The sequence below is a fragment of the Pangasianodon hypophthalmus genome, chromosome 25, assembly GCF_027358585.1.
Source record: "Pangasianodon hypophthalmus isolate fPanHyp1 chromosome 25, fPanHyp1.pri, whole genome shotgun sequence".
NCBI lineage: Eukaryota > Metazoa > Chordata > Actinopteri > Siluriformes > Pangasiidae > Pangasianodon > Pangasianodon hypophthalmus.
Window position 1 is genome coordinate 18,250,763 of NC_069734.1, and position 12,882 is coordinate 18,263,644.

The window sequence follows — 12,882 nt, forward strand, 5'->3', positions numbered from 1 at the left end:
AAATCATAACGACTTAAAAAAATGCTGAATTATTTATCAGATCCATCGAATCTCTCTCTCTCTCTCTCCAGTGTGTGTGTGGAGAATCTTTCACGCCACAGGCTGTTATTACATCAGCCGAGCAGGCTGACAAACACACTGCTGTTTTTAAAAGCGCCCTCGTTGACTTGCCCTCTCCGTTCCCACCTCGGGGCGATCTCAGCCGCCGCCACCGCCGCCGCCGCCGCAACGGCCGCTCCATGACTCCAGCAGCTCAACTGAAGTTTATTAGCCGACTGTCAGATGAGGGATCAACACCACCACAGCATATTTCATGAGTTGAACTTACCCAGAAGGCATTGCGGTCTGACGCAATTCCCTTTTTCAAAATGGCAGTCAAAGACGACAAAAGCGTAAAAAGCAACGTCCTTAATGTTCGCTACGTAAAACGTATGTTATTACTTAAACTCCTCCATGTTTATAGGACAACTGACGAACCTTCATTTTTGTTCCGCTTGTTAGCAAGCTGACAGCTTGGAAATTTTACCTTATACTGCTACATTACTAGCATTCTAGCTAATGAGCAAAACACTACAACTGTCCAAAGGAAATCGTAGCAGCTACGTTACTTTATCCCGCTAGCCAAATAGCACGGTAGAGAGTTTGCAAAACGATCTGACTGTACAGTTTATATTAACTAGTAGCACTACTAACTAATTAAACTGTGTAAATTGTCCAAATCAAATACTTTGTTCAGCTAGTTATTAAAACTAGCAAGGTAGAAAGTTTGCAAATATACTGTATATGATTACAAATTTAAGAGAAAGCAACTTCGCTTCATTCAGCTAGCTAATTATGAGGTTAGTTTGCAAATCTATATGACTATGTACATAGTTTGTACAAACAGTGTGTAAGTTGTTAAATTCATGTAACTATGTTACTTTTTTCCAGCTAGCTATCTAGTTAGCGCAGTATTTAATCAGCAAATCTAAATGACAATGTACAGTTTGTTAAAATATTTTGTAAATCATCAATATAAATTCAGCCATGTTGTTTTAGCTAATTAGCATGGGAGAACATCTAAAAAGCTATAACTTCATCTAGAAATTTTTAAAAAATTACAAATCAATTTAGCTAGTTTACTTTATTGAGCTAGCCAATTAACATACTAGCTAGTTAGCACATTTTTATACACAAGTAAGTGTAATTTAGTGGTATAACGTGGTGTATTGCGAATTTGGTTAAGCAAATTGTTTTATTTTCTCACTTTTCTGTAGATTTAAACTTTGGTACAAAGTTTGGTGCTAATGTTACCATTACAATGCTAAAACTTTTAAACAAAACTTAAAAAATTAAGAAAAAAAAATGAATGAAGTTTGGATTTGAGATTGTATTGAAGCTTTAAGAGTAAAACATCAGTCCTGGGGTTTGGTTCCATCACATTACATCACACACGGAGTCACTTCCTCCACACATTCACCCCCATCCTGCGTTTAAACCTGTCTTCAGTTCAACGAACGTGATTTAGACAAAGACACTAAATCTGGCTTTGTGCTGGAGTTTTGCTGCCATCAGGACATTCGACTCCAGGAGGAAACGCCTCGTAAGCAAATCCGCCGGCCGGAGCTGCCGAGTTCTCTTTCAGACGATCCTAGCGCCTGTGCTAGCGTAAGCGAGTTACTTAACAGCGCTAAATGCTAAACTCATTCGAGATCAAAACAAACACTCTCTTACATTTACACCGCCGACTTTATCTTACGATTAGCGACATTGAACATGTTACATGTATGTTAACATTCGGTTTCACTAGCATGATGCTAGTTTCAGTGTACTCACTTTCAGACCACGTGCTAATTCCATCACGCATATCGATTATTCTACATTTTGATAGCATTTGATTTTACTTTAGAACATTCAGCATGAGGTTCATTTTATTATACAAACTAATAATGTTATGACTTTTTTAAATTTACGCTGACGTTAGAGTTCCCTCAGTTTACGATGGGCATTACACTCACCATCCACTTTATTAGGAACACCTGCACATTCATGCAGTTATCTAATCAGCCAATCATGTGGCAGCAGAACCACGCATAAAGTCATGCAGATGCAGGTCAAGAGCTTCAGTTCATGTTCACATCAAACATCCGAATGAGGAAAAGTGTGATCTCTGTGACTTTAACTGTAGCATGGATGTTGGTGCCGATGGACTGGTTTGAGTTTTTAAGAAATCCTGGATTTTCACACACAACAGTCTCTAGAGTTTACACAAAAGGTGCGAAAAACAAAAAACATTCTGTGAGCTGAGGGTCTGCAGCTGAAACACCCTGCTGATGAGAGATCAGAGGAGAATGAGCAGACCGGTCTGAGCTGACAGGAAGACTATAGTAACGCAAATAATCACTCTTTACAACAGTGGTGAGCAGAAAAGCATCTCAGGACACACAACACATTAAACCATGTTTCAGAAACACTAATCTGTTTGTTCAACGATGCTAACAGTGAAGAGTACTTCAGTACTTTAGCTACTCATGCACGGCTAACTCAGTTCACAGAATACATGCTAATTAGTTGACTAGCTCAATCAGGCTCAATGCTAAATCCAGAAATTCAACAGAAAATCAACAAAAATCTCAGATAAATAAATATGTACAAACAAATGTAATTGGTGATAAGGTTTTCATTAGCTTTCATATCAGAGCAGTGAAAAAAAAGCTACTAGAAATGTGCTAACCTAGCGCCGTCCTAATTACGCTAAAATTTACGGCATTTGGCAGACGCGCTTATCCGGAGTTTATCCACAAAAGTGCTCTGAAGTCTCTATCAATAAATACAAGCGCTCAGACAACACAAAGCTTTTTAATTAAAAGTGGTAATTTAAGTACTTGAGGAAGAGGTACGTCGTGATGTCCTTTAGTTTAGCCTGAACAGATTCTCTGAACAGTTTTGAATTTTTAGTCCTGATGTTTCATTCCCATGTGTGTTCGCTTTTCACCAGCATGTGAAACACGCGCTCAGTGTTGCAGCAATCCTGCACACTTCAGTGTGTGTTCTCCTCCTGCACACTTCCTGGATAAGATGAATCAACAAGCGCACTACAGGCTCAGATCTAAAGCCCATCTCCAGGACAGGGACTTGGTCTCCAGGTTCATCCTCACAGGGTTTGGTGTTAGTGTTAGTGTTACTCTGTACTCATTACACTGCAGCAGATAGAAAGTGAAGGCCCAGACTCTGTGCACGTGCACACACACACACGCACACACACACACACACACACACCCTTCATATTTCATAAACAGTGAGCTGATGCTCTTTACACCTGCTTAACATCCAGCACTTTCACACAGATACACACTACTGCACCATGATGTTCAGTGCTTTAAAAGCCCAGCTCTGTAGAAACACACTAACAAATGAGCAAACAACAACAACAACAACAACAACAACAGTCACGTGACTCAGCCATTCCCAGGCCTTGACTTTCCTTTCAGCAAATGGTGGCATTTAAATGAGTTACAGCAACAAAAACATCAATAAATCATAACCTGCACTGTTAGCTAACTCATTAGCAGACGCATTAAAAGCACCAAACTGTTCATTAGCCTTTGCTACCAGAGTTGTGAGAGTTTAGCACTTACCAGGAGCAGAGAGAGAGAGAGAGAGAGACCAGGTACCAGAAGCACCAAATGATCCAAACACTGACAGCTTTCCACTTTCCACCTTCCACTGCTTTGTCTTTCCTCTTTCTTCACACTTCTGCTCCATTTTCATCAAACTCATTCTGATATTTCCGTCTGCTGCGCGGTTACAAACAAACAACTTCTATTGAGCGACGTGACGTCATTACACTTCATTAGGGGCTTCACCTGATCACGTGACCTAATTAGACGCATCCGATTGGCTAGAATGTGCGTCTCTCAGCTCTGTACAGGATCAGGAACGCCATGAAATATAAATTCCACAGCTTTAACACAAAATAAAGGAATAGTTCATGAGGGAAACGTGTCAGTTGCATGTTAAGTTGAAATAGTTTATAATTAGTTTGATAGAAAAGTAAATTATAATCATGAAACAGAGTTTATTCATGTTTTATTTTCATATTGCTGCTAATCATGCTAACACAGTTCCCAGTCAGTAATGAGCCACACCTGGTAGCAATTAATTCCGACTTTTTTTTCACTGAGTCGACTCATTTGGCTCGGCTCACTGACAAGAGTCGACTCTTTTGACTCCCCATTTCGATTCCTTTTCCATTTATTTCTCTAAACATTTTGTACATTTTAACCAAGATAGTTATTCTTAGCCTAGCTGTGGCTGAAATTATCCCAGGAAAACAGTCTAATGATGAAAATACATCACTTTGCTTTGGATTATATAAAATGTATTTTAATATTTTAATGTATAAAATGTTCATTTTCCATTTATACTGATAAATAGAATTAATTTATTTACAAAATTATTTTAAAAACGGCTCATATATGCTCTCAATGTTCACTTAAAAGAGCCGAATCAAAGAGTCGACTCTTTTCTGAAGGACACATCACGCACACTTTGCTGGGAACCCGGATGTTTGCGTCACACATTGTTACATGATCACGTTATTATATCTTGAAGGTATTTATTATTTATAGAAGACTACATTCATTATATTGTAGCATGTTCTGATATTATTTTGAAGCTCATATCAGCTGTGGCAGATTTTTATCTCATCTGAACTTGGGTTTTTAGTTTTCCTTCCAGGACATGGTGCAGATGATGTAAACCAGAGCAACTTCTCAAGCATCCATCTTTCCTGGATTATCATGAGCGTTTAAAAAGCTGGTGTGGATTTAAACGATGATGTGTCTTTTCCGTGATATGCTTTTGATACAGACGACTGAGAATGCTTCAGATCACGGGAGACTTTTTAATCGTTCCCGTCTTCGGCACTTTACAGAATGAAGTTCCTCCCATGGTTAAAGTTCACCTAGATTAACTCGGTGACAAAAGCCAAATTACCTACGGCCAAATGTGAATTGGTGTTTCACATTCCGGTGTCAAGGGGCATGGTGGCTTAATGGTTCGCACATTCACCTCACACCTCCAGGGTTCCCATGTGCATGGAGCTTGCATGTTCTCCCTGTGCTTTGGGGTTTCCTCTGGGTACTCCAGCTTCCTCCCCAGTCAGTGTTGTAAGCTGATTAGCATCTCTACATTGTCCACTGTCTGCCCTATAATGGGTTGGCACCCTCTTGCTCCAGGCTCCCTGTGTAAGATCAGCAGTACAGAGAATGGATGGACATTCCAGTGGAAGTTCCTGGAAATTTATTCTCAGTCTGTTTGCTCAGTCTCACAGTTACAGGCTTCCAGGGTTTGATCCTGAGCTCAGGTTACTGTCACGTTCTTCCCATTTTTGGGTGGCGTGCTTCCCGGTTCTCCGGTTTCCTCCCATCTTCTAAAAACATGTCAGTAGGAGACTTGACATTTCCTGTAAGTGTGAATGAGTGTGTTAATGGTGCTCCGAGATGGACTGGCATCCCATCCAGGGTGTCTTCCCACCACCGCCACACTGACCAGGACTAGTGAAAGTGCTTAGTGAAGATGAGGATGAATGAATGAATGAATGAATGATAGTCTACAAAGATAGTCCACCAGTTACACCAGCTCAACCTGTGTTTTGGTAGCTGGTCAGACGCAGTCAGATCTTTCAGCAGGATCTTCATCCGATAATGAGAAGTTTTGATCAGATACTGAAAAAAAAATACGATATTAATTCAAATAGTTATTATACTCTGAACTTATTGTAGCATCTTGGCCCTAGTAGGAATCTAAGCTGTTACTCATACCTTACTGTAAGACGTCTATTTATAGCGCACTTAGTCAGAGGCGAGGACGTGAGTGTTTACTTTACAGCAAATAGAAATCGCTAAGGGAGGAACCGTAGATATACACGTCAGAGTGCGGCATTACTGAGACCCCAGCTCCAGACCACTTCCTAAACAAGTAAAAGTCTTTCAACGGACAATGATTCACACCACATTTAGAGATTTTTTATCTTTAAACTATTTAACAGAATCGTGGCATTGTTTGATTTTCTGCAGAGAACTCAATTTTCTTTAAATAATTCCTTTGTAAAATGTAATAAATGTAAATAAAAAATACAAACACACTGTAACCTGTAGTTTCTTGTATTGTATGTAAGACATCAGGTATTTAAAACTAACCCTACATTCACACTACTAAGCAACGAGCTGCTCGTACTGTGTAGTGTGTCTCTTGTGTAACGACGCTACCGTAGATGTCGTGTGTGGGCGTGGCCTATCCTGCAATTTTTTTTTTATTCTGATGAGAAACTGTAGTAGCTATACATAGCTTCTAACAGTAACTAGTTAAAACACAAATGAAATAATGCACTAATCAGATTTACGTTACATGCGTGGCTTTACATAGCTAACTACTAGCTACGTACACTGACCAGAGGCACTAACGATCTCCTTCCAAGCTTTTTTTTTTTCGTAACGTCTCTGTACACGTTTAATGAGAGGTCATATATGACAGGATAAGATGAAACCACAGTTATAGTTTGTTTTTTATTTTCATTTTTGTGCGTCAGATCGTAAATTGGAACTAAAGTTACGAGCGGGGAATTGAAGAAACGTCGATCTGAGTAATCATTCGAGACAATTGTTTTGGATTTGTCGCTTCACCACACCATACTTCATTTGCATAAAATGAAGAAAATCTCACTTCAAGTGTCATTAGTTGCACTGTTGCTATGTCACGTGACATAATTTACATAATCGTAATTATTTTCGCTTAATAAAATAACACATTAGATACTCAGGATGGATGAAACTAAACTTTGTCAAATAGTGACCTGTTTGCAGAGAAATTGTCGCTAGCTAACTTAAGCTAGCTAGACTTCTCTGAGTATTCTCTTGGCGATACCTGCACAAGGCAATGATAACGACTGTGAGAACTTTTAAAGCGATGACACGCAGCGTGGAATCGTGTCTCGCAACAGCGTTTGGTGTGTGCGTTAAGTTGGGTGTTGCAGAATAAGTTTACGACTCCTCTATAATCAGCTGTTTATTTTACAGCGCAGAAAGGAAGCACCTTTACAGCAACCTCTGCGTGATGACCTCCCGTTGCTACGTGTTTATGATGTATTCGCTTATCTCGGTTTCTGATATGTAATCTGTGGGAGGAACAGAAAGAGCTACAGGACTATTATATGAACGCACGAAATCTGTTCATTCCTTCTTTTGTACATACGCTATTGTGTGAGCGGGACATGATTAGACACGCTGCGTTCTGTCCAGAAACACTGGCACCTGTGTGTGTGTGTGTGTGTGTGTGTGTGTGTGTGGCACAGGTAAACGTCCATGGTGACCGGTTTGAATAGACTGAAACCGTAAACAAAACAGTGAAGCCCTCGACACCAGAAACCGCCAGCAAACAATTATATAATCAAGGACAAGGATCAGCCAGGACGTGTCCCGTGTCTTGATTTTACTTCGTTAGTTTTGTACTGGAGCTACACAAGTGCTAAAGTTGCTAATAAATAACGAAAGCCTCCAGTTTCGCACGGTTTGAACGCGGAGGATGTGCATTAGAAACAGTTTAGATGCTAATAAATAACTGATTAGTCTATTTAATGCTTTAATATGAGCTTATACCAGAGAAATCTGGATGCTGATTGGTCAGAAGGCATTGATTAATTTTCTACAGCAGCAGCTCGGACAGTAGCGCTGGCTGTAATTCACGACAGGTTTATATTAATGCGCTTTTCTATAGTTTCTATAGTTTATGTAAATGTAAAAACAAACAGATAAAAAATATAACGTGTCAGCCATTAATCATTTAGAAAAAAACACTGTAATTGTTGGGAAATTGAGGAATGAAAAAGTTCATAGTGGTAACAGTAACTCCGCTTCGTTACACCACACCATCGTGGATTACTTTCCTATCACAGCCCTGCATGGAGTGTGTTAGTCCTTACTTCCTCTTATTTCAGCAGAAGTAACTGTGGTTTTGATAATGATAATAATAATAATAATAATAATAAATCCAATACATGAGTATTTTTGTAATAAAAATGCTTGTGTGAACTCAGAATAGTCATATTGAGCAAACTGGTCTTGAGGCGAGAAGCAAACTTCAGACACCAAACATGTCATAGTGTGCTGATCGGCAACGTTTGGGGTAAACGAGACATTATCTACAGACGTAATTTTATTTTTGGCTAAAGGAGTCCTCTTTTTAAATGTTCCAAACATCTTGGGGCACAAATCCAGCCTGTTTGAATGAATGAATGAATAAGTAAGTAAGTAAGTAAGTAAATAAATAAATAAATGGGAAAGACAATTATTCTTTTGCAGATGCACAAAAGCACGCACGAAAGAAGACTCAACTCATAACTGAGATTTACAAAAATTTATTCTTTTTTAGCTTTGTGATAGAAAAAAAAAAATCCACAGGAAAGCCCTACGTACATTAAGCATGACTTTTTTTCTTTTGTTTTTGTTTTTTTTTCTTTTACATGCTGCAGTTAGTTCATCTCCAGGAATCCCTCAACATCCTATTAAACAGATTTATCATTGGATTCCGCTTCACTGATTTAAGGCCTGGTGCTGAAGGCGATGAGAAGCGCTCTGCACTGTGATCCATGTCTCCGTCTCAGTCACGTCCTCATGATACACAGCTCCATTTGCATATTAAATACACTGCATATATTGAGCATGAGCGGCGCCCGAGCCGGAGAACGTAGTCCGTCAAAAATAATAACAATAATAAAGGTGCAGTAGAAATAAGAGTTATGGAAAGGGTAGATACAGGGTTATTTATTATTCTTCCTTTCAGCTAAAAATAATAACACATATTAGCCAAGTACTTTTGTGCGTGTGTGTGAATGTGTGTTTTTGTGTACGAGTGAGTGTGTGTGTGTGTGTGTGTGTGTGACTGAGCGTGAGTGAGTGTGTGTATATACATGAGTGTGTGAGAGAGAGAGTGTGAATGAGCGTGAATGAGTGTGTGTGTGTGCACGCAAGTATGAGCAAATGAGTGTGTGTGTATATATATATATATATATGTGTGTGAGAGAGAGAGAGAGAATTGTGTGTGTGTGTGTGTGTGTGTGTGTGAGAGAGAGAGAGAGAGTGTGTGTGTGTGTATGAATGAGTGATTGTGTGTGTGTGTGTGTATGAGTGAATTAGTGTGTGTGTGTGTGAGAGAATTAGTGCGTGTGTGTGTGAGAGAATTAGTGCGTGTGTGTGTGTGAGTGAATTTGTGTGTGTGTGTGTGTGTGTGTGTGTGTGTATGAGTGAATTAGTGCGTGTGTGAGTGAATTAGTGTGTGTGTGTGTGTGTGTGTGTGTGTGAGTTCACAGCCCGCAGCCGCCGATGCCGATCTCCTGCTTGTACCGGTTCGTGAGCGTGTTGGCCTTGCGCGTGAGCTCCGCGAGCACGGCGTGCAGGCCGTTCAGGTGGAAGCGGAAGAGCTGCTCGAGGTCCTCGCCGTCCGGCTCGAGGCGCGCGGGGTCTTTGCGCCGCTCGTCGCCCTGCAGCACGCCCCACTCGATGTCGTTGCGGATGGACTTGAGCAGCACGTAGTAGCCGTACATGTCGTCCGTGCGGAAGTACGCGGCCGGTACCGGGTGCACGGCGGTGCCGGAGCCCGCGCAGGGGGCGGCGGGGACAGCGCGCGCCGGACTCTTCACCTCTCCTCGCGCCGCGTCGTCCAGCGGCACGTCCCGCAGCAGGCTGGGCACCATCACCGTCTGGTCCATGTTATTCACGGCGCCGATGAAGCGCGTCATCGCGCTGAACAGCGAGTTCTTTTGGTTGCACGAGTCGCAGATTTGCATCATCCTGCGCGCGAGACGCCGCTTAACGCCTTAACGCTTATCTAACGTTTAAGCGGATACGGTACAGCGACCCGACTTCACTAAACAACGTCCAAAAAAACCACTGCAACCGATTTACAAAGAAAAAAAAAATCTACTTCCGTCCCATTAACGTCCAGCTCGTGCTGCTGAGTGATGTTCCCGAGGAGCACAACCGCAGCGTGTCCGGTGTCCGGTGTGCACGCGCATAACACTGACCTGAAATGACAGAAGGAGAATTAACACACATCCACATACATAGAGAAAGAATCGGGGTCTGCGCATGCGCAGTCTGGGTTGGGTCGTGACAGCTAGCATCTCTAAGTGAAAGCAGGATTAATGTTAGCATGTCAACAAAAACAAACAAACAAAAACAAACAAGCCACTGCGCTCACTATTGAAGACAGGAAGCTGCAAAATCGATCAGTTCATCGATCAAATATCTAAAGATATGCAAATTAGACTGCATCCATAATAATGACTGTTAGCATGTTAGCATCCTAACACACACACACACAAAAAAAAGCCGGCCGGTTGTTCTTACACCACACAATGTACCTTCAGAAGAAAAAAGCCAACCTTCTGACGTCCTCACGCGCTCCGTGTCTGTCGTGTCTGTTGATCTTTTCAGCATTAAACTCCACCGAGACCGTATCTACGGAAAACCACGCGCTCGAGCGCAAACCCGGTGAAATCCCGACTCTTCTGGCTTTACCTCAGAGTGGTACAAAGCCTTCATGAATATTTATAAGCAGCAGGCATCAGCCCACAACTTTCAACCAATCAGAATGCAGGCTTTTTGTTGCAGCCAAGCGCAGCAGCCAATCACGTGAGAGCTCTCAGGCAGCGAGTGGGAAAGGAAAACGAACAGAATCAGATACACATACTGTATACATACATATAAATATATATATATAAATATATATATATAAAATAAAATCTTTCAACACTAATAAAACCTTTGGTATGGTTATTAAGCATAATATAAAAATAATTGCAATATATATATGAGAATGACGTTATAGCACAGAAGTCTTGAGGTTACTCCAGGTCAGTGGTGTGTGAGAGAAATGTGAGACAGGTGTGTGTGTGTATGGTAGGGATGTACAGTATGAGGGAAATGTGTGTGTGTGTGTGAGAGAAATTAGAAACAGTTGTTTATGGATCTGAAGCTGAGAGAGGTGTGTTTTCACACATTTCCGTCTGCAGTTATTGTGTGAGAGAGATGTTACGTAACCCGCTTTCCTCATGAGCTCCACCTCGTTCTTCTCGGCTTGTAGTTAAAAAGCTCCGTTGTGCAATTAAACCGTTTTCACACCCACATCATTTGGTCATTTCAGAGCCTAGAGCGTTTGCTTTCGGAGTTCGGTTCTTCCTTCGGGCGAGGGCTCCGGAGGCAACGCGTAATTCGAACTCGGGTGCGGATCAGATTTGGCACGGAGATCCATCGACATCATCGAGGTAAACCAACTAAAGTGGTGTTCGGTTCAAGTGTAAAAGCAATCCGATACCCATGAAAGACACATTACGTGAACGTCTACTCAAGTTCCGGCTATTTTAGTGTGTTTTTTTTTTAAGATCAGTACACACTGTATGAGATCCCGACTAAATCTTAGTCAGACTGTGTGAAAAAGCGTGTTCTCCATGTCAGATCTTGTCAGATGATACTCCTCAGATCCATTCTTCAAAGTGATCTGAGGTAACAAGAAGAAATTCCTGTCCATTAGCATGTTTCAGGATAAAACTCGTACACTGTAAACCCAACTTTAGCTACTCTCGCTGTAGTGTCCGCTAATACTAATGCTAATTAGTAATTTGAGCTTCTTCTGTTAAAATTGTTGTAACAGAACTTGCCAAATTAACGCTGAATGACACCAAGCCATTCCTCTCCAAAGTGTTTCTTCCTCTCACTAGGTAGCATCATGATCCAGAAAGTGCTGATATCAGCATGGGCTTTTGTTCCATGTAAACAGATGCTGATTTCCAAATCAATGAACTGAGTAAACTTTGCTGTGTGATGACTTCAGGTCAAAAGTCTGCACCCATAACGCCACTTCTGTAAGCCACAGGCAAACGAACAACGAGACCCAAAAAAAAAACTAGTACTTTGTATAAGGATGTACATAAATTGCATCTGAGAGAAAAAAAAATTCTCACAAACATTTTTTCCTCACAATTGTGTCGTTTCTAATTCCCACCCATCAGGTAGTTCTTGCGACATCGTATGACAGCTACCACCTGAGAAGAACGAAGGCTAACAAGATTTCTGATGCATCTTTATCTTTTGAAACATCACAAGGAACCAGATAGTTAATATAGTAGCTATACGGCTACTTCATAGCTAATGGTCTCTTAGCAAGGGAATTAGGAATCCAGCTAATGTTGCTAATGTGATTTTTCTTCAGCCTGTTTGTAAAGATTGAATTTCAAAAGCATTTTGCATAGCATTGATACAGCTTCGGAACATGTTTGCTTTTTTACCTTTCCTTTTTAAAGTTTGACGTCTTTTCGAAATTAACAAAAGACGTATTAAAAGCTTTCACTCTGCCCAAAAACATCATATAAATGTATTTTTTAATACATCAAGCTAATCGACAAGACGGCAGTTAATAAGACATATTTTGCAGAAAGCACAGGGAAGCTACACACATATGACTAGCTAGGTATAGCTATAACTACATGTTCCAGATAACATGGCAACATTATTCTTCATTTCATCACATGCACAAGTAAATGTTACATTTGTAAACAAACCTAAAAATAATGACTGTAAAGAAGTGGTGTTAGAACGGATTGGGGGCGTTCTACGCTATAGGACATTTTCTTATGACATTTTCTTATAATCATTGGTGGTGGTCTTGTAGAACACTATAGGTGTGATCTCTGCGTGAACATTTCCTCCTGTAACACACTCCCAGAGGTTGGGGAACGGCGAGTTACGACACTGCCCTGACTTACAATACTAATTTTTCCCCCCAGCTCTACGTCTTTTGAGTAATCACACGTCCCTGTTTTTTGAGAAGTGACCATAATGAGTCATG

General features: G+C 40.9%; 1 protein-coding gene and 1 long non-coding RNA gene across 2 annotated transcripts; one reads left to right on the top strand and one right to left on the bottom strand.

The window, feature by feature from the left end:
- Nucleotides 1–3,734: 3,734 nt before the first annotated feature.
- LOC128317470 (uncharacterized) lies at nucleotides 3,735–9,058 on the top strand. The gene is made up of 2 exons (XR_008300994.1): nucleotides 3,735–4,593; nucleotides 4,708–9,058. It is a non-coding gene; the product is annotated as an uncharacterized LOC128317470 (long non-coding RNA).
- Nucleotides 9,059–9,273: 215 nt separating this feature from the next.
- On the bottom strand, nucleotides 9,274–10,644 carry mid1ip1b (MID1 interacting protein 1b). The gene is made up of 2 exons (XM_026910426.3): nucleotides 10,400–10,644; nucleotides 9,274–10,060 (listed from the first exon to the last, which is right to left on the bottom strand). Exon 2 carries the CDS (start codon nucleotides 9,824–9,826, stop codon nucleotides 9,341–9,343), a length of 486 nt encoding a protein of 161 aa, XP_026766227.2. The 5' UTR covers nucleotides 9,827–10,060; nucleotides 10,400–10,644; the 3' UTR covers nucleotides 9,274–9,340.
- Between the last annotated feature and the right edge of the window lie 2,238 nt (nucleotides 10,645–12,882).

Bases quoted from the DNA above. Each gene is read 5' to 3' on its own strand.
- mid1ip1b (XM_026910426.3), bottom strand. From the start codon at position 9,826: ATGATGCAAATCTGCGACTCGTGCAACCAAAAGAACTCGCTGTTCAGC.